The following is a 27,346-nucleotide window of genomic DNA, read 5'->3' as shown; positions in this document are numbered from 1 at the left end:
GCATCATGTTTATGCATGGTCCGCGTGAGAGTGGGTGTGTGTGAGGAAGCAATTCATGCTTTTTCTTCTGTTATTATTACGAGTGGGTGTGTGTGAGAAGGAGGATGCGGAGTTCTCCGTTCGTTTTAATGGCGGCTGCCATCTTCCTCGTCTCCTCGCGCCTCCACCGCTGTCGGGAAGGACCCGACTTTCATCTGACAGGACCCCGCTCAAATAGGCCATTGGTGCTCCATAATTAGTTCAAATGTCGAAGATGGTGAATAATTGATGATCGGGGACGAGCAGGGAGGAAGACATTTCACATCAACAGTTTTTTTTTCTCTTTTTTAAAGGACAGCTGGTGCTGTGCGGTTCCCACCGCAGACATGAATCTCTGGTGTTGAGGCCACAAGAGGATGCACTCGGAGCAGAAACTGGGGTAGTAAAGGGAATAATTACAGAGTTAAACTGCAAAATAAATGTCTTGTTTTCACCGGGAACAGGCGGCCGAAGGGAATACAGACGCTTGTGAAAAACAGATACCTGAGCAAAAATAAAGCCAACCACACCAAGAAGACAGAGGCTAATTTATGCTGCTGCCAATCACTGAATATAATTGCAATAGCATGGTATAATAGCAGCTCAGGACTAGTCATTTTCCCCCTCCGGCTCTATCTCAGGTGCTTGGAGAGGTTTCCATCAGCTCCTGATTTTTCAAGAGAGACCTCTCAGACATAAATGACAATGGACTTTCAATGGCTTATAATTATGCCACTTTCCTGCGCAATTTCCTGCCCGTCATTTGCATTAAGACTCATGCGGGTGAAAGTGAGCCACACGCTGCTCTGCTAAAGGCCCTCGGATCGACCCCATGCTTCAAATTACCAGGTGCTCCAACACTTCTTGGAACGTCTCTGCTCCCCCCGCCGCCGCTGTCCTAAAGTTATCCGACTGTTAATTGGATGGATGACGTCCAGAGTGTGTGACTGCGTGAGGATAGCAGAGAGAGGCGTGCGCCTCGGATTTGTGCCACGGAAACCAGCGTTCGCCGTTTCCTCTCTCCAAGGTTATTCAACATTGCGTCTTGTGTTCTCAAAAAACTAAAATCCTTTAAAAAAATAAATAAAAAATTATGCTGAATGTCTTGGTGATCTGTGTTGGATCAAGGGCCAAATGTAATACTGCCATCTAGTGGACGTGACAGGAAAAAGACTGCTTAACAGTTGGGGATAAATGTGAAATGGGAAGAAAATAATTTGATTTCATGTTTAGAAATAAAATTCTGAATTGTCTAGCGTGTGTTTTGTACCTGACATCACCTTTCTATTCACAAATAAGCCAACATTTGAGAGCAGTTTGGTTTTATTTAAGGGTGAATGCATATAAAAACATATCAGGTGATTCTAAAAATTTAGAAAACTTTACAAAAGTGCGTTTAGTTGCCATAAGAAATCCTTCCTTTTTTTGTTTAGTAACTAATTAAGTTTAAATCTGCTGCCTCAGCTGTTTTAGTAATCATGATTATATTGTGTGAGGGACGTAAGGTTTTTTTTTGCATCTATATAAAGCATTTTTCACATTCTTCCACATGCAGTCAGCAGATTGGGCAATGCTTTCCTTTCAGATGGCTCTTAATTCTGGGATTTGTTGCTCTCATAAGCGGCTCTCGTTCCCCCCCTTCGCTCTCTGCGGATCTTCGCGCAGTAGGCATCTCTCGTAGCGTTTTGAGAGGTAGCTGAAAATAAATCACCGCCCTCCCACCAGTATGCAAGCATGTCCAGATGGTGGAGTTTTCACTGACGTCCCCCCGCTGAATTTCACCCCATTGTCTTCCTCTCTAAAATTAGAAGGCAATGCTTGGTTGAAAAGCGCTGCGTCTGCTCAGATGGTGCTGGTTAATTATCAGGAACTGGATTTATGTGCCGCCCACTAGTGAGCCGTAAAGGCTAAATTGTTTGAGAGTTTAGCAGAAAACCCTAAAGAGTTTAAATTTTAGTGTTAACTTTCAGAGTCTTTTGCTTAATTTAAATAAAATTCATGTAGCAGGAAGATGCATGAATCAGATTTATGTCATTATCCTTGTTTTTATTGTGACAAGTTTGCTTTTCTTACGTGGAAATAAGACCTCCAGCTTATTTTTAGGCAATAATATCTCATTTATTTTATTATCTTGGCATAATGACTTTGTTTTGACTCAGACAGGTTTGTTTTTTACGGCATTAACAGCTTAACGATGTCTTGATATGAAAGCAAGATACGTCGAGGGTTTCAGTATCTACTTTGATCGTCATTGTTCTGGTTCAAGGTTTCCCCCAGAAAATCTGCTAAGCCCGGTGGTCGGGGCGCTCAGCAGACCGCCGAGTTTTTGAAATCACCTTTTTCCATCTCGTCATTTTAGTCAATAGTAGAAAATGGGAAACAATGGCTGTCAGTTTTGGGTGTTTTTATTTGGGCTCCCAATACATAAGTCAAGGTTTTGTTCATCAATACAGTCTGCTTTGGATTTTAATACAATGGAGTTGTTTGGACTGATGCAGTAACCAACACTTCTGAACTACAGTCCTATATACACAACTTTAGAGATCTGTATTTTCAGATAGTTAATAACATTTATCATACTGAATAGCGATTGACTAGAACAATCACAAGATTTTTTTTGTTTTAATTTTAGCTGCTGTGTTTTCGATGCAGATCCACAGCAGTTAGCTTCATCTGTAGCTCTGAAATGAGTGCTCACCAGGTTCTGGTAGGCCTTTAAATAAACGGGCCTCCCATTTGTTCTGCACTCTGTAACGTCAGCAGACCATTTTTCTCTGGATCAGATACAAAAGTTTGATCCATTCTCCCCCACCGCACCCGAGGGAGGCTCTCTCTTTTATCAAAAAATGTTTAAGACCTGAGATTTCTGTGGAACAAAACTGAAGGACAACAAAAAAATTAAGTGTAAACTGTCACAAAGGCAGCAAAATGTCAGCCATTTTTCTTCTTCCTTTTCCTCTTCTTGTGACTTTTAAAACGTGCACATTAAAATAACTGTCAGCTCATTTTAAAATAACATTAAAGGAATTATTTTCCAGCTGCATTCCTAAAACAACTCACACATGGTTTTTTTTTCTTTTGCGTTGCGAGGAATTAATACACAGCTCTATAGATTGATAGGAATCATCAATAATCAGTGTGTAGACACGACTGAGGGTGATGCAGATAACTTAAGACGGATAAATTTCACTTTTTAAACTCTATAAAACCTCATCCTAGATAAATCTAGGGACTCACAGTTACAAGTTCATTCCTTGGGCACTTAGTAAAGAGTCCAGCATGTCAAAAGTGTTTTTGTAGTCAGTGTGTTGGCCGTTGGACAGCAGCATGCCGTTCGTCCCGTCGTGGAGCTCCATCGCTCTCTGGCCGCCGTCTGACTGGTAGTGAGCCGAGCCAACGCCTCCTTTGGAGGACCTGCTGCTCTTGGAGGACGAGTGGTGGTGGTGGTGGTTGTTGTGGCCGCCAGAGTCGGCGTGCTGTCTCTTACGGGACGAGCCAGAGGAGCTGCTGTCGTTAAAATGGCCGCCGGAAGCTCGGACAGAGAAGGCAGAGCCGTCGGCCGTCACCCTGCTGTTCCCGCTGATGGAGTATGAGTGGGAGTGGCTGTGTTTGGAGTGGCGGTGTCCGCCGTGCTCTTTGTGCTTGTCCTTCCCCGACAGACTCGCGCCCTGATCCGAAGAAACCTTGATTCTCATTTTGAACTCCTCGCCCGTGACGGAGCCGTTCTCGGCGTAGGAAGAGGCGAGCCGGGGCTTCTTTGAGCTCGCCTTCTCCCGCCTGCCGTCACCCGACTGGCCGGCCTGCGGCTGCTGGGAGCGTCTCTTGTGGTGGTGCGAGGAGACGGCCGGAGGAGCATAAACGTCGGCGCCGACCTCCTCCTTAACGCCGTTCTGCAAGGCCAGCTCTCCTGCTTGCTTCACCCTGTACTTCTCCAGAGTCAAGACTTTCTGCGGCCGTGAAAAGGAAGCGGCGCCCAGCTGCTCGTGGTCGCTGCTGGACCCGGCTGTGGCTTTGTGTTTGTGTTTGACTAGCGTGAAGTCTGAGTGGGCAGGCTGGGAGAACTGGTCGCTGAGCTGCTGGTACATGGGGTAAGAGGCGGCTATGGAGCTCAGGCTGGACATTTCTGAGTTTGATGTGGAGGTGGAGGGGAAGAAGGAGTTGGTTACACCAGGAAGGCCATCTAAGGACGTCCCCTGGAAGGCACTCTCCACAGCCGAGCCTTCAGTCTTTGGTTTCTTTGCTGCTTGAATAGCCTACAGAGGGACAGTTCAGAGCACTGTGAATCAACACGTCACTGCAGCAGGTCATGTAGGTGGATCATTCTGGACTTACCCTCCAGTTTCGTATCCTCTTCAGCTTGCTGGGCGTCCTCTCCAGAATCTGAAGGAACTCATGGGTGAGCTCTGGAAGCAACAAAAAGGGCATTGGCTGATAAATAATACATCTGCAATAATTTGTTACACAACAGGGCTCCTACATGCATGTATTTTCAAATTCCAGACTTTTTAAGACTCTGTATTTCAGGGTTCTGCAATCGTCATTGTTTTACAATCTCACCATCTAGCAGCTGTAGCGTTACGGTGCGGTCCACGTACTCCCACCAGTGTTTCCCGTCTGTGGACACCGGGATCTCCCAGTTGGACCACTTGCAGGCCAGGTGGATGCAGACACATGCAACCACTGTTGGCCTATACTGCAGGCAGAAGGTGGTGAGGTGCAAACTGCAAGAAGAGACATGACACACACCAGAGATACATCACTTGCTCCAGAAAAGATTACCAAACTCATTTAACAAACAGTGACTACATTATTAACATCCATTTTCAATCATTAACTCACCTTCTAGAACTGGAAAATGTATAAAAACATTTATGACATGGTGTTAAAAATCTGAGAGGCATGTAGCCGAATTATAATCAAGTCTTTATTGCAGATAGTATGAACCAGGAATACTTTCTTTCATGTCATCTGATTTGTTTATGCACACATTTAAAAGTTAGCTATCAGAATGCGGTGATACAGGAAATTAAATGGGGAACAAGTAAGCTAAATGGGTTGAGTTTAAGCCACTGCAGCAAAATATTTATTTTAAAGCCAATTAAAAAAGATTGGCACTGTGATAACATTTTGTGATTACCACATATTTTATAACACTAGAAACCTTGAAAGACTCCTCAAATTCAGCTATTTAAAGTATAAACTGAAGGTTAATACAGATGTTTTTAACTTATTTATCACCTGGTTGATTTTTTCACTTTTATTCATGTATTTATATATGTATTATTATATTGCATGCAAATTAAAGTGACCTGCTGCTACCAATACTGCCACAAGATGGCAGTAATAAAAAGAAGATGTTTCATCTCATGCTTTCATTATTTAAATGTTCCGTTTTCAGGAAAATGCCCTTCTCGTAAGTTTGTTCGGCTTTTCGTCCATGTATTTATACAATGAGTACAAAACAAATAGGGTTTTAAGTAAAAAAAAAAAAAAAAAAAATCTTAGCTTGCATTATAGTTTGTCGTTTCTGTAAAAGGATGGGATTTTCTTTTTTTAAATACAGAAAAAAATTAAAAATTCAAAGAAAGAACTGAACTGTACTTACCAAGAAACTATAAGTTAAAGAATCTTTAGCGGCAATCTATATTCAGGCTACCGTTTGTGTTTTTTAGACATGTGCACTCGGTACCAAACAACCCTGAGAGGTAAACAGCAACACTACACTCCACACTGTGCATTCAACCCCTCTGTGCCAACACTGAGCCCCTGTACAATACACCGCACACAGCAGCCTGGTCGGTACTTCCCAGCATGGGGGTTCCCAGGGTCCAGGCTGCACGCAGGGCGTTGGACACAGGAAGGGGGACCCTGCAGGACAGGAAGCCATAGTGTGCCATTACAGTGCAAGAATGGGAACAGGATAATAACCTGTTGGTAGCCATGAAATAGGAAGTCTGTGCCAAATCCTTGCTTGCTGTAAAAGAAGAGAGAAAGAAAGATGCTTTAAAACTCATTTACATAATAAGCTTTACATCACAACATGCAGTCTATGTAGTTTGGGAATCCATGATAGCAAAAAATAAATAAAACAAAAGGTCCCTTTAACTCAAATAAACTTGATTTACTGTAAATCTTTGCAAGAAAAAAAGGCAATACCTCGCACTAGCTGGGAACACCTCACAACATCTGTGTGAGGATGATCAACTGTAATTTCAAAACCTGTAACCAACATAAAAAGAAGCATGTTAATGTGAAGAAAAAAGAATCAAATGACAGTGACTCAAAGCAGACTTTAAATAAACTGGGGCGGATTTCTCACCCAGCGTTTGCAGCACTATCGTTTCCAGGGCTACAAGCTCTTGTGCCAGCAGTTGGAATGCCTGAAAAAATAAAAATAAATAAAGAAATGCAAAATATGCATCTTATTTTGCACCTACTATCAAAATCAGAGCAGGGTAATGTTTTACAACAGTCCAGTTAAAGCACAAAGTTGTGTGTTTGAGAGAAAACTTTGAAATTGCCATTTTGTCACTCTCCATTCAGTCTGACAAAGAAAATTGGATAGAGCTAAATGAGACACATCCTAAAAAACTGGCAACGTTATTTTTTTTTGGTCATAGCAACAGAATCCAAGCATGTCTCAACTTCCCAACATGCATTTTCTTTCAAATTCCTTTGATTTACACACAAAAGTATACATATGTAGCTGGCGAATTAGAATTTGGAGTTACATTTCCTAGAAAAATCTGTGAATACAGAACTGCAAATGTTCCATCAATTACAGAGGCTGGATGAACTCAGTTCAGCAGCCACAGTAGGATTTTTCTCCCATTTATGTCCATAGTTTACAGAGAGAAAACAAAGCATGAAAAGAATCTCACTGTACAACAATACCAATCAGGAGAATAGTTCAAACAATTCCACTGAAATATAAAAAAGCTGAGACGGTGAAGTACCAGCTGTTTACTGGTAGGAACTGGCTTTGGTCTAGAACATTCCTCTGTTCTAAATATATCTAGACTGGCGTAGGGATGAAAAGCAAACACTTTTTCTTACAAAGGCTTGGATTTTTCACCACAAAGCAAAAATGACATCAGCCACGATGAGACACGGTGGCAGCCCGTTACTTTCTCTTGGTTAAAATGATTTTAAAACAAAGGATTGCCTTAGAGTAACACCATAAAGATCCAGCCAAAACCAAAATCAATTCTTCAATATTAGATTACTTACACTGCTTTTAGTGTCAGGGACGGGGTCCTGCGGGTTAATGAAGGCTTGGGCTATTTTAATGACGTGCTCCAGCTTCCTGGGCTGCTCCTCCACTTTGGCTGCCAGGAATAACGTGGTCTGGGAAATGATCTGTTAATGACGATGGAAACAGCGTTAATTAATCCTATTAACGAACAAGTCTGCGTTAATAGCAGGAGAACTGCTGTTGTACTTACATTTCTGTTGAATTTGGTGAACGAGTGGATCATATAAAACCTATGCATATAAACTATAGCGGTGTTGATTATTAGTTGAGACCTGTATGAGGAGTTAAGGAAGAAAGGCGGATGACGTAGAGGAAACCAGTGTTTAGCCAGAAATTTCGACCCAAGAAAACGACTGACGTAACATTTGTTAAATCAGGGAGAAAACTGGTGCTTAGGCCTCCAGCTCCTGGTGGATTATACGTCTATTTCTAAAGTACTGTTGGGTGTTAATGATACATATAAAACGTGTCGATGCTAACAATAGAAACCGAACCAGACTAAACAATAGCTAAGCTAACTACAGGCCTGTGCTACTCTGGTGATTCACAAACATCAATCTATCCTGGTTTGATCACATTTTTTTAGTTATAAATATATATTTGTTACGGAAAGAGTAGAAATCGTTGAGAAAAACCAAGTAAGAGTCGCTGTAAGCTCAAGGTAACCGCATCTAACCGGTTAGCCGCTGCCCTCACAAAGGATACACGTTGAGTCTTTGGCCGATGTCCTGGATCAGATTAGCGGCCTGCTGCCTGTAGGAGAGCTCCTTGTCCGCCTCTATCCCGCAGCGTCGAGACGGGGTGTTTTCCAGCTGCTCCCGGGTAAACAGCCATTTCGTAGAGGGTCCCCGGTGCACCGCCATTACGCTCCCACGGCCAAGCCCGACGGTGTTAGCACCGGGAGGGAGCGAGGCGACCGGAGCACCGGAATGACGAAACGAGAAGCCGAGTGTGAAGCCGGGAAATGGTGCATTTCTGCAACAGTGACACCAGTGGTCGGAGGAGCGAATTACAACAAGAAAACATGAAATATACATTTTGCTTTAATTTATTATATTATGGAAGATTAGAACTACTGGAAAAATATAAAGTAACTTTTTAGAAAAATAGATAAATAAATAAAAGTAGGGACAAGGGTGAACAGAAAATGGATGGATGGAATAAAAGTCAAATAACTCAAGTAAAAGTAAAAAAGTATTTGGTGAAAAGGCTACTCAGGTACTGATCAAAACACAAAAACTTATGAAGCTGATACTTAAAGTATTCTTCATATAGTGACAATTCACAACAAATGTCACCTTAAGACATTACAAAAAGTATTTCAATTGAACCTAGTTTTAAAACAATGCAGCCAAGTTCAATTAATTATTATACAATTTGTTTAAGAAGGTATATATGTAAGGAAACAAATTGTGTGGCTGTAAAATGTGAATTATGAGCTGAAATCGTAGCACAATTTCACATTTTGTTGACTTTTTAGACATGTTTGATGTAAAATAACTTGCAATACTCCCTCTAGTCAACTAGAGGGAGGCAATCAGCCCCGAACTGGACGCATTTTGGAGAGTCTTTCTATATTATATTATGGTTCAGGGGTTTGCAACATGTGGCTTCGGATCCATACGGGTTAGTAAGCTAGAATAATAATAAACTTAGCAATGTTTTTAAACATAAAGTTAATGAAAATGACTTTTTGTGCATTATTGCATGTTTTGTAAGAAATGTTTGCGTCGTATTTCTAAACTAGTGGTGGAACTATGAGGTCTTTCATTAGGTTATGACCTTTTTTCAACTTTCCATTTATACAGAATTCAACAAAATGTATGTCCTCTCTTTTTTATTCTAAGATATAACATTAGAAATAAAATTGCTGTTTTTTAATTTAATAAAATTATTATTTTCTAGTAAAAACTGACAACATTAATTTGGCTGCTGACCCCTGTGGATTTTTTTTAATTGATGTCCAAGGTGGGGGCTTAGTGTTACAACGATGCAAAAAAGAAACATGAGGTAAATAAATTGGGTAGAATATATCTACTTTTAAATATATGTGATTAAAAATGTTTAAAATACTGATACAGGTGGCTTGATCCAACTGATCAATCTATGACGCTCAGACATTATGTTTTTAACGAAGTTTATGGATGAGTTTTCATTGTCTGGACAGCTGTGCAGCGACGCACGCGCTCAAACCTCACGAGACCAGATGTTTTCCTCGCGTTTCCGGAGCGCGCGCGCCAGTGGTGCAGCAGCTGAGCTTCGTGCGACGGCAGCGCGAGCCGCGCAGATCTCGTGTTTTCCACCACGGATAGTAATTAGAGAGCTGGTGCGACCCCTTCACGGAGCTGCCACTCTGTCCCTGCCGCTTGTCCACACACTGCGCGTCAAAACGTCTCCCGTCAGGTTGGTCTGCGACTTCCGCTCTATTCCTTCAAAATAAACTCACAGCTAACTTTTGGCATGAAGGGGTTTTTTGTTGAAAATGTCGTACAGCAAACTTTTAAACCTTCTAACTGATTGGTTGTATTTTGTAAAAACTAAACTTTAAAATAACTAGCTAAAATAATAATATAAAAATTGCTAATAGACATATACTGTCATATTCATTAAGTTATATTTGGAAAAAGGTAATTTATTTCAGTAACTCATAACCAATTACACACAGATCGGCTATGTTTTAAAGCCCTTTGCCATTCATTTCATTTGGCTTACAGCTAATGAAAATAAATCTAAGTTTAAAATATTACATTCGAACATTAAACAAATATGGACTTTTTGAAAACAATTTTCAATACATGCTTGTACTTTATTTAAAATTAATATAGTACAAAGTATTTAATTTATATTCAAGAATTCAAGTCATTTTTATTTGAGGGGATTTGGGTTTTCTGTGTGTTTATCTAGTTCCTGTGTCGTCTTGTCCACCCCTTGATTGATCGCAGCTGTGTCTTGCTTCCCTTCCCCGTGTATTTATACCCACCTGTGTCTCTGTTTCCCTGTCGGGTTCTTGTCCCACGTTGTTTGTTAACCAGTGCAACCAAAGTTTGCGTTCCTAGCTTTTATCTGCGCTGCCTGGACTTTCTGTACTCCTTGTCTTCACCATTAATCACTACGTCGTGGGTCCATGGCGTCTACCTCACCACCTACAACCCCAAACCATGACATTACTGTCATAATGATAAATGATGATAAATAACGGAGGTTGTTTTCGTTGCACCACTCTTTAACTTTATATGTTGTAAACACTAGTAATACGTTTTCTTCCTATTATTCTGTTTTGACTATTTTCGCCGGAGTTTGTTTTGAAATCCGTATTCCCCAATTTCCGCTGTTGTCTCACTTACAGTGCGTAATTTGGCGCAACTGGACGCGCAACTCTACAAGGAATCTCCCTCCCAACTCTGTCTGTGGGTCTCTGCTCGTTGGAAAGGCTGGTTCTCCTGCCCAGGTGTGACATTCTCGGCGTGCCTCACTGGAACCACAGCCGACAAGATGACGGACCCATCCCCGCCAGACTCCGCCGCCGTCCCGGAACCGGCTTCTGGTGTGGAGCCCACGGCGGTGAACGGCCAGTGCGATCAGACGGATTCCCCGCAGCAGCAGGAGAACAACACAGAAAGTCAGGGAGAGGGTTTCAAGATGGATCAGGAGATGAAGATAACAGAGAGCATAGAGGATCGGGGTAAGTGACGTCAGAAATATTCATTTTTGTACATAATTTAACTAACAGGTGTTTAAACAAAAGGTGTTTTACTGCGAAGTCTGCTTTAATGTGTGGTTTAGGTTATTATGGCATAAGATTAAAAGATATTCTCATCTGTTTTTTATCTTTTCTCATCTAATTTACATTGTTTGCAAAAATAGTAAAAGTATAATAGTAAATTATACCAGTATTATTCTGGCATTAAAAATATTGAGGTTCCTAATTTAATCAACCAACCATTTTTGGCTAATATGAATCAGCACTAAGTTAAGTAGGAAAACTATAAATAATAATTATTAAGTAAGTAGCTGATTGGTGTTTGTAAAAGTATATATCTTAACAATTTTAATGTTTTTGTAAAATTATATTTTCTTCAGCACAAGAATAATGAAATCAATAAATACTGCCATAATTACCCCTAACATAAAATTATTAGATTCTTAATTGATGATTTTATTTATTTAATCCTTAAAGAATTGGTATATTTAAACTATTTTGAGTGTCTTTATAAATAAATAAATCTCTAGCTTCATTTTTGACACATTTGGTCTTCCATAAGGATACATACCTGAACTGAGAACCAGGAGTTTATCTGCAACACTTTGCTTTAATTTTTGGCAGCTCACAAGTGGTCAACATGTCCATTTATGTAGCGTTAATTAATTCTATAAAAGACACTTAGTCCAGTTCTGTTCAGTTTTGTCCACTTTATTACAAAATAAACATAATACAGTTAGATTCAGAAGATATTGTGATGCTAATTAGTAAAAATGAAAAATTAGGGAACATGTTTCCATTGAATTGCTGCAATCATGCATGGGGCGACAGTGGAAAGGAACTACCACCTTTTAACTGGAAGAAACCTGCAGATGAACTGTTCCTTTCAGGCTGACGTGGCAACGGTTCAGACGTCTTCCTGCTTTAGCTAAAATGAAAGCAGGAATAACTGGAACTATAGCACAAATTGAGAGGAAAGTTGTTTCTTTTATTGCTTATACTTTTCTTTAACTCGTCATAAATCATGTATGAAACTCATGAGTCATTTTAGCTTCTGGTGAGATAAAGGGTGGATATCAGGGATCCGGTCAGTCAAACAGCTTGAACCTGCAGGGTTTGCTTTATTCCCATTTTAATGCGGTCGTTCTGCAGGGAGAACATTTTCTCCCGGTGCAGTTTCTTCACAGTATCTCTGATGTACATTTAAGTTTTCTGCAAACTAACAACTAGGGAAGATTGAAATGCAGTTAGCAACAAACAGTGCAGTTGTGTATATATTCAGAATAAAGGAATCAGAGGCAGAAAACAAAATGTCAGCATGTAAAAGAGAATGTTTTGCCCCTGATATTTCTTCTGGGAGACAAAGTTAGTGATTGTTTGCAGGTTGAGAACGTCAGAACTACAAAAGTTTGGATCTCTTGTTGTGTGTAGGTCTTCTGGAGAGCAGCATGCGCCTGAAGCCTCATGAAGCACAGAGTTACCGAAAGAAAGCTCTCTGGGTGTCCTGGGCGTCGATCGTGGCCACCATCATCCTAGCTATCGCCGCTTTCAGTGAGTGACATTATTTCACTGAAACACATGTTTGGATTTCTAGTGTTTGCTCACGTCTTCACCTAATCCAAAGGTACATGAGGGCTGGGCTGTAGTTATTATAAGCAAAGACAGTTTGCTTGAGAAGATGACTGAGATGCTCCCTCCTTCTTTTTCCTCTTCTTCTTCATTAGCCAGAGATTAGTTCCTGAAAAGAGTTCCCACATTGCTGCAGTGCTGTTGATCACCTGCAGCAGATGAGCATATTAGGTCTGAAGACTGCTACTAATGTCATGAAGGATCATTATGTTTTTATTTGTTCTCACACACAGCAGCTCTCTCTCTCTCTCAGACTGTATGCAGTGTTTTCGTCAGCCTGGCAGGAGGACTAGTTGCTCCGTCACACATCAGCTTCTCTCTTCATAAATGAAACATGGCACTGCTTCCAGATTAGGTGCAGAAATGAGACAAAGTGATGAATGAGGGCAGCGCAGCAGCAGGAGTTACTCTGACATTACTCATACAGTTGTTTTTTTTATTTTGGGCCCAATAATTACATGAGTAGATGACTCCAGTGGTTTAATAATGTAAGAGTAATTTATTTTAGACACCTCAACATTTTAGACGTTCTTAGAGCTGAAACGATTAATTGTGATTAATTGATTATTGAGATAATTGTCAACTTATTTAGTAATTGATTAATCGCTAACTGGAGTACAGACTCAAAAAAGGTCCTTTGCTGAAAAAACCCCCAACATATTCAGTGCAGAAATCAGCCAAAAACTATACAAAAAATACATTTATTTTGCATTTACGATGAAAATGCCTTTGTAAACAACAGTTAATTGTTATGAATCGATTATTGAAATAATCATCAACTTATTTAGTAACCGATTAATTGTTAACTGGAGTACAGACTCAAAACAGGTAATTTGTTGAAAAAAACCAACATAGTCAGAACAGTAATTAGGTCAAAACTGTACAAAAACATATTTATAGATTTTGCGTTTACGATAAAAACACCTTTGCCTATAAATAAGTTTTAACTCAAATTCACTAAAGGAATGCTGTTATTGCATTTTAGGCATTAAAACATTTATTTTCTTATTTAAAAAAGGAGCCGAATTGTTGGTTTAACTGATAATAATAATTGTTAGATTCCTTTAATTTTATGTGTTGATGGTTTTTCTTGTGCCAAATAGGCATTCAGTCAGAGAACTCATTCCTCACGTTATGACAAAGTTTAATGTATCTTATTGGGATTTTGTGTCAAACCTGTTAAAAGTAACAAAAGGACAAAGATACAGAATATTCGAATGATAAAAATTCGAATATTGATTAAATTGGTCCGGATTTCCTTAATTTTGGATGACTGGCCACAGGACTGCATGTAAATAATTTACGTCACCTTTTTAATTCAGTGTGCTAAAAGCCAGTATAAATATATTTTGTATTTTAGTTCATAAACACATAATGCAGCAGCAGAAATTAGACGCCTGGAAGCTTTGTTTTTAATTTGAGTCTGTTGTTTGTGTCATGAATAGTTTAATTTAAAATGAAATCAGGATCAGTTGGTAAACAATTCACTGCAGCTGTTGCATAACGGCTCATTAAAGTGTCTGTAAAATTACCTCTGTTTCCAGCCGGAGTTGATTAAATATGAGGAAAGCGCTTTGTGAGCTTTCGCTCAAATGAATTTGATTTCTGCAGGCGGAAAACCTGATCACATTTTCTCGTATCGTACAGCTGAAAATCATTTCGTCATCTGCATGAAAAATTTAAAATAAACGTGAAAATAATAGTTAAATAAGATGATTGAGGACTTTTAAGTGACACTCACAGAAACAATGAAAGTTTTCACTTCGATCAGGTGATGTTCATGATGTTTCAGCGAGTTTTTCTCACTTTTTCACATTTTCAACTCACTGGACCTTATATTGTCCTGGTAATTATTACGATACACAATAATATTGAGCATTTTCAAGTAATATATTGATAATGGGATAATAATGCAAAATCACTCTTTAATTTCGTAAAGAACATTTAACACTGGAGCTGGAATATATTTTAAATATCCAAAATATAAGAAAAAATAAGAAAAGTGCACAACCAAAGCAATAAATGAAGTGAATTATGATGTCTTTGTAAATAAAATGGCCCTTTAATTGTTGAGCTCTTTTAATTTACTATACAACTAATTGATTATTTCTTCAGGCTTAGTCACAACCACCAGCTTCAATGAATTTTATTGGGATTATGTGTGAATTGAACCGAAAATATGTATAAAACTTGTTCAAGTTCGCCTGTTTCTTTCTAAATCTTACTATGAATATTGGTTTTATGAGGCGAAAATGTGAACTTTTAAATCCAGAGTCAGAGGTCATTTTTTCGGGCATGTCAGAGCATTTTGGGGCCTCTCCCCTCTGTGGCCCTGATGAGCCTGGAAACCATTAGTGCCACTCAGACTCTGTAAAGCGAGTTGTTACAGGTTTTTACGGTTGGCAGCTGCAGCAGCAGAGGGGGAAACATACATGTTCATGCCACGGCTCACACCTGATACCCTGTCTGCGCGTCCTCTGACTGAAACATGGCGGGACTGTTTGACAACAGCTGAGCGAACAAGAACAAAACCAGTTCCTGTTTGTTTAGGCTGAACACCAGCTTCTGTTTTTGTTCAATTAAAAAGGCAGGGATGGACGGCGTCAGTCGGTTAAATGTAAAAATAAAAGTAATACCAGACAGCGTTTTCTAGACAAGCAGCAATAAAGAAGCGAACAGCAGCACCTTGTGTGTGTGTGACACCCACCCAGCTTCCCTGGGAGCCAATTAACCAGCACTGGGTTCAGCTTTGACGACCGCAGAGCTGCAGCTGAGGTATTTATGCAAAATGTCGCTTTTTCTCCTCTTAATAAAGGAGAAAGGGGATAAGAAGGAGATCTAGCTTTCTTTGTTACAGTGAGGACAGCATTTATTAAAATCAAGAAAACACAAAAGTGTCATTTCTTTTGATTAAATACTGTGCAAAATGTAAATTTGTATGTTTTAGGAGGAGATTATATTTTTTAAATACAGTTGTAGCATCAGTTCAAAACCAATTAGAAAATACTGTTTTGATCCCAAATGGAAATTAAATGTTGGCTGCAGGCAAAAGAAAATCTCCTGTAGCAGTCAGTATCACAGCGTCCTGTTGTCGTCTTCTTGGTTTGCGCCATTCACAGCATCTGATTGTTGATCATGTGGCTTGTGTGATGTGAAAAAATTGTTTCCATTGCAGTTTTGTGAAATTAACCCATTTCTATTCTCATCTCATTTGGCGCCAAAACTTTATATCGAAAACAGGATTTTTTTATTGAAAATTTTCCATTAAGCAAATTTCTCTTCAAAATGTCAAATTACGTTATTGAAAACACAGCTTTTGTTGTTGTCCATAATGTTAGTAATTTTAAGAACATTTGTCCTGTGCTTTTAGCAGCAACAACCCCACATCATGATTCTTCCACCTCCGTGTTTCAGCTCAGAGTTAGCGTTGCTTTTCCTCCAAACTAGAATAAGTCAGAGTAACGTGAGTTGCTGTGTAAACTGGGGTTTGTGTGCGTTGCATCCTCACCCTTTCTTATTTACTTTGACATCAGCAGCTGTCAGTTTCAGACTTCTCCTGCTTATTTAAAGTAGATTGTGTACATTAAGTCAGGTTTTCGAGTTTAATCTGCCTCATTAACAACTCAGAGATTCTTCTATTCTACAAGCAGATGAGGTTAATGTATTAGAGATGCAGCTCCACAGACTTCAGGTGTCATAAAAAGATCCCAGTCGGTGATTTGAATGCAGGGCTCGTTTGCAGTGCGAGTGCTGCAGTTTTTGATCGTGTTTTTATCCTTGAGAGAAACATGAAGATGAAACAAAAGCAGAAGATAGTAGGGAGCTTAAATGGAGGAAAAGGAAACAATATGAGCAGCTAGAAGCTCTCTGCCTCCCTGTGAGTTTTTCTAAAAATAACCTGGAGAGGTGGATTTCTCCCCACTGATGCAGGTGCATAAATGTTTGCATCTGTTTGCTACCTCCAAATCAAATTTCAGATTTCACTTCCTCTCGTCTCATCTGTCCGGTTTTCTGCAGGAGTTGATGAGAAAGCAGAACTGATCTGCCGTCCCACAATTAAAAGAAACGTAAACGTTGAGTTTATGTTTCTGTGTTTTCTTGCAGCTGTGTCCATCATGCGCCACAGTGCTTCTGCTTTTGGATTCGCTGTAAGTGCACACCAACACGTCTCGGATCCAGACTGAGGTTAATGACGTGAACTGCATGCTAAATGGTTTTTTTTTGCTTTCTCGCTGCAGTTTGACGCCACGCTGGACGTGCTGTCCTCCGTAATTGTGCTGTGGCGCTACAGCAACGCAGCCGCCGTCCATTCGGCGCACCGTGAGTACATGTGAGTGCAACGTTTCCACATTTTGTCACCTTGCAAGCGCAAATCTATTCTTTTGTGTTGGGAGGTGCTCTGTTTGATGTTCAAATTTTCTGAAGCAGCAAATGCACCGTCTGGAAAAGACATAGACTTCCTTGATTTGGATGTTGAATCGGTTTAATAGTTACTTTTATACGGACACCGCCACATATTGAAGTAAAAGGAAATTAGTTGGCAGATAAATAAGCAAAACAAACTTTGACAGTGATTTTTGTTTTCGAGAAGAGACGTGAAACGTTTTTTTATTCATTTATTTTTATTCAGTTGAGAGAAGGAATTGGTAGTTATATATATACAAGAGTTATAAAACAATTTTTCTAAATCTTGTTGAGATATCTCAAGAAGACAAAATTAATGGAGAGAATATTGTTTTTATTTTTATATAAAACTGAGATATATTCAGCTCTGGAAAAAATGAAGAGCCCACTCAACTGAACCGTATTGAAAACCTCCTGGTTATTCCACCAAATATTAGTTTCTAAACTCTTCCTGAGTTAAAAAATTTGCATTGTTGTTTCTAAATGAATATAGACTTGTTTTCTTGTATTATTTGCACTTTTTTCCTAATTTTGACCGTTTCTCATTTTCTGCAAATAAATACAAAATTATTGCTTGGAATTTCAAAGACATGTTGTCAGTAGTTCATAGAATAAAAGAACAATGTCCATTTTTCTCAAACGTATAACAATAAAAAGTAAAATAAGAGAAACTGATCATTTTAAGTAGGCTCTCAATTTTTTCCAAAGCCGTATTTTGCGTCCCGATCCACTCCATTCCAGTAGGTGGCAGTAATGCGCACCAAAACGTTGCTTTCCAGCCACCGTTAAAACAAAGCAGAAGAAGAAGACCTGGCCAATTAGCTTCACCTGTGTTGAGTGACTTTTTCAAACAGAAAAATACGTGGTTTCTTTGCGGAATAACATCCTTTTTTAATAAAACTCAATTCAAAACCTAAAACTGGAGAACAAAATAACGCTAAAGCTACGGAAGACCGGGTGAGCTGTCCTTACCTGTGCTTTCTCTCACCTGTCTCTGTCGCCGTTGTTCCATACAAAGATTTAAAGTTCACTGTAAAAAGAAACTATTTTCAGTGGTGGACACTTATTACAAGTGAAAAATGAATTATTGACTTAAAACAAGCTCATATCTTATTTCAAGTGTACTTACACTAGAAGCTGGATCAAAAGTAATATGTAAGATTTTGTGTTTTTGCAGTATTCAACTCACCAAACTCCATAACCCAACATAACAGAGGCTTCATTTACAGAGGGAGTCAGATAAAAGCGGGATCTGTCTGTGCTGCTTCTAAAGGAGCATATGTTGGCTTCACACACACCCAGGAGTCGAGCTGCATCTCTGTCTCAGAGGAGTATCAAGTAATTGCAGGAGAGACGATGGATGAGATCATATCCTCCGGAGGAGAGATGGAAACGTAAACTGAAAAACATTGGATATGTGTAAAAGTTGCTCACAAAATTAACCAAACTGATTTGAATTGTTGACCAACATGGATTCAGTCAACTTCAGGTTTCATGATTTCTTCCCTCCAATTAGCTCAAAATGTACTACAAATAACACAAAATTTTACCAAATATTTTGTTTATCTTGGTACACTGAAATAAGACAAACCTAACTTACAAGTAAGTTTTCAGCAAAATATATGAGCTTGTTTTAAGATGGCAATTCTTTAATATTAATGAAAAACTACTAGTTAATAAGAAGTGGAACTAGTGTTATCAATATTAAGGAATTATTAACCTAAAACAAGCTCCTATATCTTGCTGAAAATTCTTTGTATGTTAGTTTTGTCTTGTTTCAAGCGTGTGAAGATATTTTCCCTGGAAACTAGACAAATATTTGGTAATATTTGTGGTTTGTAGTGTGGTATGCACCTTGACTCGCGCCGTTAGTCTACCTTTGATTCTGCAGACGGCAGCGCTCTCTTTTACCAGCCTTCCAGGGATCCATGTTATTCTTTTTAATTTGTCCACCTGTCTGCGTTTCATAAACGAGACGCGGTTGAACGGTGAACCCCAGAGGCTGTCTGGTTACCACGGTAACACACTTGAGGTCTGATAACAGAAGATATTAAGGACTTTTTTTTTTTTCTTTCTCTGAAATCAAATTTGAAGCTTTCTTTTGTTCCCAGAATCCGACGCTGCCGTTCGGATCGTAATTATTCTCTGCTTGTTTATGAACCTAAACAGAAAGGTAGTTTATCTGAAAGCTGCAGGGAAACCAGCAGCATCGCCATTGTGCGGGAAACAACAGGGAGCCAGTTAGCGGGGATGTTTGTCCTGCTGCGGGCTTCCCAAAGGGATGCTGGCTGTTGCCATGGTTACCTCATCCAGTCAAAACCCTGCTCTCCGAGTTTTGCTCGAGAGCAGCCCTCAGACGTTGAGCGCGCTCACTCTGGTAACCATGCATGACCAGGACATATGCTCCAACTGGCTCCTGCCTCCCTCTAGGCTCGGTTAATTGGATAAAGGTCGTTAAAGGACATCTGCTGCTTCTCAATCAATACTCAAAGCACACATATGTACACTCCTTGTCACACTATTTTAATGTAAGGAAGATTTAAGTTGGTTTGTTTGAATGTGAAACCCCACACTGGTCTTTTTTTGTTTCCCGTTTCTGATCACCATCTGACTTCTTCCTGTCAGAGCTTGCGTGATCCTGGGTGTGATCTTCATCCTGTCCTCCCTTTGCATCATGGGAAAAGCCATCCACGACCTGGCCACCAAGCTGCTGCCAGAAGTGGTGAGAATTTATCAATCACAAATCCATAATAAATAAATATTCTTTAGTGAAATAATTTATTCTAATACAAGAACAGGCAGGAAAAGATTCATATAGGAGAAATCTCACATTTAGGGGTAAAAATAACTTAAAATCATCAGAATACTGTAAACTATTGGTGACAGCTGCATGGCTAACCAGGATCGCTTGACTTTCTGCCTGCACACATGAACTGGAGGTTGGGAATGCAAGACAAATGCTGCATGCATAATCAGATTTTTCAGTGGAATCTGTGGTTATGTTTGCAGCTCTGTCAGATTGTAACAGGGACTTTCTGCAAAAGATTTCAGAGTTCGAAACAGATGACCTAATATGTATATCTGTTATAGAATCCAAAATAAACAGCATTCAGACAATGATCATTCCCTGCTGAGAGAAATGGATACAAATAATGACTATTGAAGGTAGTCATTATCTAAAGAATGATGACTTTAGATAATGACTTTTATTAGTTTAGTTTTTTCAGCTGCTATTGCACAGTCTAAAACAGAAGTAATGATATTAAACCACTGCCAGATACTGCAGTAGTGGAAAAAGAGGATGCTATTACACATTTATAATCATTCTGCAGTCAAAAGAAATAGAAAATTGTGTGATCTTCATCGTTTAAGCACATTAGCTGACATTGGGCCTACCATATTGGGTGTTTTCCGCACATAAACGTAAAATCAGAATGCAAAAAAACTCAGATTATTCTGTTAGTTTTGAGAGTTGTGACCTGAATATATTTAGTTTTAACAGCTGCTCTCTTAATCCGATGAATTTGTCTAACAGAAACCTTCCTCATTCTGCCTTTATCTGTACAAACCCATCTTTGTTCTGAATCAGCCACAAATCTCTTCACAGTACGATGATAACGCTTCAGTTTTCGTTAAATATATAATGTTTTCATATCTTGTCATACGGCACTACACTATCTGATGATTTTCAGCAGAGATTCTTTCTCTTTCCCATATTGCTTGAAACCTGTGGCCTGCTTAATAATGTGGAACATCCTTCTTAAGTAGATTTCCTTTAATTGAGCTCACCAGACAAACTAATCAACCAGCTCTCTGAAATTAATTATAGTGATTTAAAGAGCCCTGACACACAATAATATCTATAAATTTAATATCACAACAAAAAATGTAATCTTTATGACACTTAAATCCAATTTGCATAATAATTTGGAACACCATGTATTAAGTTGTGATGTCATCGCCATCATGATCATAAAAGTTGGACATGTAGGTTTTGGTTGTAAAATTAAACCAGTAAAATTAGAGTAAAAAGTGCTACGTTTAGAGGTTACTCTCTAGTTTTGTGCTGGTTTTTGTTTTTCCAAACTCGTTGTTTTTTTTTTGCTAACTGTTTGTGAGGATGAGGTGCGACTCTGCCGGTGCTGCTGGATGAAGAATGTCACAAGTCTCAGGTGTGAAGACTCACAAGCTTTAACACTTCTGTAAATAGCTTTATCGTCCTGTTGCTAGGCAGTAGTGGTCGCCGTAGAAACAGCTTTGCATCTTAATTAAATTTGTAAAAATAATCATATACAGGAACGTATAGGGATTTTTAAAAAGTATAGATTACTTCATTTAAGAGTCTGTCTGTTAAAATTAAATCTGATATAAAACTGCCATCTATTTAGATTTGTTTTACTGTTGAAACCACAAACTTTACTGTATTTATTAAACTTGTCTGAATGAGGAAACTGCTTTTCTTTAAGTGAGGCAAAACTGCAGATTGTTTTGTTTTTAGGTTGCTTTATTGATAAGGAAGGTTGAATAAAAATAACATTTTTGCGTTTTAAGAAAAAATATTTTTTCTTTACACTCTGCATTTATTCACATTACATTGCTTTGGCAAATAAAATCTAAAAAATGTGATTATGTGTGAATATTTAATGAAAGCAGTGATTGGATATTGATTGCCTGTTATTAAATTTACAAATCTATATCAGTTGATCTACAATAATCATATTTTTAATGGATTACTAAGCGTTTGTTAGAAACTCAATCAGTTTTCCAAATCCTGTATTGATTTATTGGCCTGACTGTGTTTTCACTCCGTTCATCTGCTGCTGCAGAGAAGCAGACGGACGGGGCTCAAACATGGCCGCCACCAAAGCATAAACAAACCCGACAGATTGTGTTTTTCTTCTTCTTTTCCTCTCACACTCGTCTCGTAGCTCAGCCTTCCTCACTGTGCCACAGTTGGAAATTAGGTACATTTTCCCCCTCAACCCCACCTCTGCAACTCTTCCCCATAAAATATTAATAAGGTAAGCAGCTGCTTAAATATGCAGGTTAGATGTAGGAGGTTGGTTTGTCACCTGGCTGTTCCTCTGTACCCAGGTAGCGTCTGCTAGCATACACAACAAAGCTGATCTCTGCAATGAGGTGAAAGCCTAAAATCCTTATTTATGTCTGAGTTTGAGCTCATCTCCTAAAATAAAAATATTTTAAAAATCTGTTTGTGGAGGAGTTCTCCTGAGGGACTGATCAACCAATCAGAAGAGGAGTTTGAGAGAGACTTGTACAACAAATGAAACTGCTCCTAAACTAAATCGGACAATTGTAAGAAAACTTATTTTTGTGGGAGTAGCACATAATTGGGGAGCTGAAAGTAAAGGATCAATGGTTTTAAAATGCTTAAAAACTAAAATCTTAAGTGTTTAAATGATTTATATAATCCACAAAGCAAAGAGGTCAAAGGTAAAGTTGTGAGTTAGGTTATAACACAGCATCCAAAGCTTTGAGCAGCTCATGGATCGCTGTTAATCATCTGAAAATGGAAAAAATGACAACGCTTTGTTTGGTAGAAAAGAACAAGCTGAACACACTCCACAGTGAAGCATGGTGGTGGGCTAATCATGCTGTGGGGTTCAGTACGGAAAAGAAACGAGAACAGAGTTGAAATATTTCACTCTAGTTAGTTTTTCTTTATGAAATGAGTGGCAGAAAATATATCTTTACTCAAAATTACATTTTTTAATATGCACCTTTTCATTTTACAGATATTTTTGATGTACGTCATAAAAAATAAAACTTCTAAATCATGCCTCATAATTATCGATTAAATAGGAATAATTTTCATAACGGAAGCTTCCAGTCTTGGAGGAAGTCGAACTATATTTGATTCCTGTGGTTATTGGGGGTTTATTTGAGCTTTAAGCGTCAAAATGAACTTAAATCTTACAGAACGGCTCACCTGTCTCCCCCACTAAAGAATGTAATCGATGGTGTGAACATAATCTGCTCTGTGGGTTTCACCCCCAGCACTGAGTCAGGTTTTCTCTATTCTTTGATGTGTGAGGGAGCCAAAGTAGCTTTTCATGGCTTCAAGGCCGTAGTGCAATATTAATGCTGCCGCAGAGCCGCTGAGATCTCTGCAGCCTTCCTTTGTGCTCCAGCTTTTATGCTGCCTCGCTTTCTCTGCTCTGAAATCTTAAAGAAGCTACAGAAAGGACGTTATTAAAGCCAAACAGCAACTAGAGGTTTTAGCAATTAAAAAAAACACTAAATAGAGTCATTTAGGGGAATTATTTTGTCTACAGCAGTCAGATTTCTGCATAATCAGAATAAAACTGAAGCTGCGTTGTCGTCCTCCGTCTCTTTCAGGACAACTTCCTGTTCAGCGTGTCCATCGTCAGCGGCCTGGTGTGCGTCGTCCTGGCCGTGATCAAGTTCATGCTCGGCAAAGTGCTGACCAGCCGAGCGCTCATCACCGATGGTGGGCAAACACAGCAACAGGAAGTCACTACATGCCAGAGGAATTTCACATAAATGCATAAACAAATAAAATACAAACCATAAAGATGTAGTGATGTGTAGAAGATGATCAGATTAGCATAAAAATAAGAATTTAATGTTTCAAAATCAATCTGCTCAAGTAAGAGCCCAAAAGGTTACCAGTACTACCCAAATAACAAAATAGTAGCCTATCCTTGCTAACAGGCTTAAAGGGGCAGTGTTACATATTTTCAAGATTCACAGTGCCATCTTATGGTAAAATCCATTTACTGTTACCTTTAGTTGCTATAGAAATGCTACATATATCAAATATGACTTAAAAGAAGTTACACTTGGAATTTAATGCCTTGAAATTGGACTTCTGTCTCTTTAAGAAGCTGTTGCTCTTTTTGAAACTCCACCTTCAGGAAGTCATCGCAACATGGCTCCTCTATTAACACTTTATAGCAGCGTTTCAGTGAGAAGTAGCTCCTATAATGAGCTCAGCTGTTTAACTAGGTGTTTGCTAATTGCTTCTGGCTATTTTGAAGGAACTGAGTGGGGACGGAGCTGCGTCTTGAAGGTAGAGCTAGGTCCATCCAGGCATTTTTGATGCTGAATAGTTGCTATGGAGAATAAACGATTTCTCAAACTTGCACAAAAGAATGAAGGCAACTATAAAGTGATACATTGGCATGAATTTTGGGGGAAAAAAAGTTTAAAAAAGCAAAATAAAATTCAGGGTGGGTACATGCATGGTGCTGCCACGACCATATTTCACATTTCAAAATGTGTCAGAAGCTGAATTAAGTTTTCTGTACTAAACTGCGTTTCTGGTTTCCAGGCTTTAACTCTCTGGTTGGAGGCATCATGGGGTTCTCCATCCTCATCAGTGCTGAAGTGTTCAAACATGAGCCCAAGGTGTGGTACCTGGACGGAACAGTAGGGGTCCTCATGGGCCTCATCATCCTCGCCTACGGAGTCAAGTAAGTGCCAACAATGGCTCTGGTTCTGATTAAATATGTTAAAAAGTGTGTAATATTCAAAAAAACTGATAAAAAAGTAACAATTTTCACATTCTGTCACATTACTTTCAGTGTTTTAATGGGATTGTATGTGATATAATTGTGATCAGAAAGAAAATAATTAGCTGTCAATAAACATTTGGAAAAAAACTTAATTATCCTTCTACTGAAACACAAACAGGTTAAACAGTCAAAGTAGAAAGTAGCTAAATAAATTTTCATGTCCCACTTTTCAGGTTTTTATTTCTGAAAATAAAAGAAAATCCTGTCATTTTCCTTTTATTTTACAATTATGCACAACTTTATGTTGATCTGCCAAAATGTGAATTTCAAAATAAGTGGCTTTACTAATCAAAACAAACAAATGTCATAAATCTCATTTAATTTCAGATTTACGACATGAATTTGGTGAATCTCAGTAGTTTAAAAAGCTGATTTATAAAAATAAAAGATCTTGGTTGAAAGTTTACATTGTTTTAGGGAGGTAATGTGATTTAAAAAGCAAAGTGTTTTCCAGAGTTGCATGCTGGGATATGGAGTTTTCCCCTCAAAGTGTCGTCTCTGTCCTCCAGGCTGCTGCGGGACATGATCCCCCGGGTCAGGCAGACCAGGAACTACGAGCGCTTTGAGTGACGGGTCACACAGGACACAAAGGGACGGAGGGGGGACAGGAGAGACACTCTGTCCACAGAAACCCACTCATTCTTGGAGCTGAAGACGTCTCTGTCCGCCCACGACTGGACTGACGGGGACAGCGATGACGGATGAAACCTTTGGGAACTTTTCTGTGTTTTCCAGTTCAGTGTACATACAGCATATCTCACCCTGTGGTCACAGTGGGTGGGCGCTCCGCTTCTTCACATGTCCAGAGGTTCAGCGTAGCTCAGCTGTAACAGCAGCACACGGTTCCTGGAGGCTGGCGCTCAGCTGGGCTGTAAAACGCTGCAGCTGATTGATGGAGCAGCTCTCTGTTACCACAGTTTGACTTTTTTATGACTACAGAGAGGATGTGTCAGTGCAAAGGTCCATTAGGCAAAGGAAGCAGGTACGATGTTATGGTGGCTGAGCTCCAGCTCTCAGCCCGGTCCAAGATGTGTTTTCTTTATTCTGACAACCAAAAAAAAACCCAACATTTTATGTCAAACATTTTTATTTTCTTTAGAATCCAGAAAGTGCAAAGATTCAAAATTTCAGGGTCAAAATTATTATCCTTCCTATGAAACTTAAAGCTTTTGTCAAAGATTTCTCAACAGATCAATAATTTAAAGATCATAGTTTTTATTTAATCCAAAAGCTACCAGTGTCAATATCTACTTAGTTTTACCGTAATTGATTGATTGATTGATTGATTAGAAGCTGAGCATATCAAAGTAGAAGAAAATAATTTTATTACCGTGGTTTGTGCTAACGTTTTTAGTGTTTGTGAAAGAATTTGGTTTCTGTGTGCAAAGCAAACTAATGCAAGCATCCAAAATAAAAACTAGGAGTGTTTGGGAAAAGATGGATTGAAGAATGACTGATTTGTTTAACAGCGTTAAATATATATATTTGACAAAAACTTCAAATTAGGTAGAGGGGGGTAATAATTTTGACTTCATCTTTATGTATGTGAGACAGACGGACAAATGGAAATAAGTCAAACTCTAATATTTTTCCAATATTTTGTTATCTCGTATTAATTAAAATAACTCAACAGGGTCAGTAATTGCACCATCTACTGACCAAAAGAAGTTACTGCAACATCTACAACAAATCCATTTAAACCTGTTTCAGTTATTTCAGCTGCTAACTCTTTTTATTAGTCTGAAACTAACCCATCAACTTTAAAGCCTGGATAAAGATAAAGTTAAATAGTTTCCTCCCAGGTTGTGGTTTCATTAAGTTATTCTGGACAAAATCTGAATCATTTATCAAGTCAACATGTGAGCTGTTTGCTTTGGCAAAGCTCCTAGTTTAATCTTAACGCGTGAACAAATGATACAGTAATAAAACTTCCTTCATGTTCATCATTTACTTCTTTTCTGACCGGAAATATCTCATCCAAGTTTTTAACTCTGTGCTCATATTTAAATCTAAAGCCTTAATTTTGCAGATGGTTGAAATGTAAATATTAGTAAACGGTGAGATTTGATTTGTTGGACGTGAAGGTCAGGTTACAGCAGGTTATTGTTTTTTTTATGAGCTTTCCTCATGGCTGTAAATGAATGTAAACACTGCTTTGATGCTAACTTGATGTTCAGATGAATCCGTCTTTTATTGCAGCGTAATCTCAACCTGGAAACTGTAGTTTATTCTGCAGCATTAAAACGTGGGATGAAAAAATTAAATTTACAAGTTTAGCTTGGTGCATCGTAAACGTTTTTCAGTATGTTTCTGTGTAAACTTTCTATGATGTTGAAGAAATGCAGAAGCTGAGCCGTTTGTCACTGGAAGAAGATTTATTTAAAATAAAGCTTTTTCCCAATGACTCAATGAAAAAGCAATAGCATTTTTCATTTTTCCCAATGAAAAAGCATCTGGTGGACCGGAACACGCAGTGATGGCGGCGGGTTTTGCTGTAGGCCGGGACCAACGTGTCTTCACTTACAGGTGACTCCACACCTGACACAGATTTTCAGCTCAAAACTGTCATGTTTACTGACTAGCATGTGGCCTCTGCTTCCCCCTTGTGGCCATTTGTAGCATTTCGAGTTTTAAAATACCATGAGTTTATTTGGCTTTTGATGGTTACATTTACAGATCTACCTGTGGAAAATTGATGGAATAGGAGCTTTTAATTCAGAAATCTTCCCATTTTGTCTGAAACTTGCTTGTATTGAACCAGCAATCAGAAAACATGCTTTC

General features: G+C 38.9%; 3 protein-coding genes across 6 annotated transcripts in view; 2 read left to right on the top strand and 1 right to left on the bottom strand.

Moving 5' to 3' along the window:
* The window catches only part of zranb3 (zinc finger RANBP2-type containing 3), a 96,388-nt gene extending 95,117 nt beyond the window's left edge, over positions 1 to 1,271 (top strand). The window contains exon 23 of the mRNA XM_005810203.2: positions 333 to 1,271. The gene's annotated coding sequence lies outside the window, so the exon portion shown is untranslated. The remainder of the gene's footprint in view (positions 1 to 332) is intronic.
* A 1,134-nt stretch (positions 1,272 to 2,405) lies between these two features.
* On the bottom strand, positions 2,406 to 8,227 carry LOC102229697 (cyclin-T2-like). Of its 3 annotated transcripts, XM_005810191.3 has the most exons (9): positions 7,979 to 8,226; positions 7,464 to 7,545; positions 7,249 to 7,377; positions 6,338 to 6,398; positions 6,175 to 6,237; positions 5,947 to 5,992; positions 4,576 to 4,739; positions 4,351 to 4,421; positions 2,406 to 4,271 (listed from the first exon to the last, which is right to left on the bottom strand). In XM_005810191.3, exons 1-9 carry the CDS (start codon positions 8,134 to 8,136, stop codon positions 3,258 to 3,260), a joined length of 1,788 nt encoding a protein of 595 aa, XP_005810248.1. In that variant the 5' UTR covers positions 8,137 to 8,226; the 3' UTR covers positions 2,406 to 3,257. The 3 variants fall into 3 exon arrangements, 2 of the variants coding, with proteins under 2 accessions (XP_005810248.1, XP_023184999.1); XR_002752334.1 differs by lacking the exons at positions 2,406 to 4,271; positions 4,351 to 4,421 and having other exon boundaries at positions 4,651 to 4,739; positions 5,624 to 5,992; positions 7,979 to 8,227; XM_023329231.1 differs by lacking the exons at positions 2,406 to 4,271; positions 4,351 to 4,421 and having other exon boundaries at positions 4,646 to 5,992; positions 7,979 to 8,227.
* A 1,427-nt stretch (positions 8,228 to 9,654) lies between these two features.
* Positions 9,655 to 26,969, top strand: tmem163 (transmembrane protein 163). 2 transcript variants are annotated; one of them, XM_023329234.1, is made up of 9 exons: positions 9,655 to 9,676; positions 10,620 to 10,955; positions 12,405 to 12,524; positions 16,707 to 16,750; positions 16,841 to 16,932; positions 19,632 to 19,728; positions 23,367 to 23,478; positions 24,322 to 24,463; positions 25,075 to 26,969. In XM_023329234.1, exons 2-9 carry the CDS (start codon positions 10,766 to 10,768, stop codon positions 25,133 to 25,135), a joined length of 858 nt encoding a protein of 285 aa, XP_023185002.1. In that variant the 5' UTR covers positions 9,655 to 9,676; positions 10,620 to 10,765; the 3' UTR covers positions 25,136 to 26,969. The 2 variants fall into 2 exon arrangements, with proteins under 2 accessions (XP_023185002.1, XP_023185001.1); XM_023329233.1 differs by lacking the exon at positions 9,655 to 9,676 and adding an exon at positions 10,223 to 10,474.
* The last annotated feature ends 377 nt before the right edge of the window (positions 26,970 to 27,346 follow it).

Source organism: Xiphophorus maculatus, chromosome 24 (assembly GCF_002775205.1).
Source record: "Xiphophorus maculatus strain JP 163 A chromosome 24, X_maculatus-5.0-male, whole genome shotgun sequence".
NCBI classification, from domain to species: domain Eukaryota; kingdom Metazoa; phylum Chordata; class Actinopteri; order Cyprinodontiformes; family Poeciliidae; genus Xiphophorus; species Xiphophorus maculatus.
This window is presented reverse-complemented; position numbering and strand designations above follow the sequence as displayed.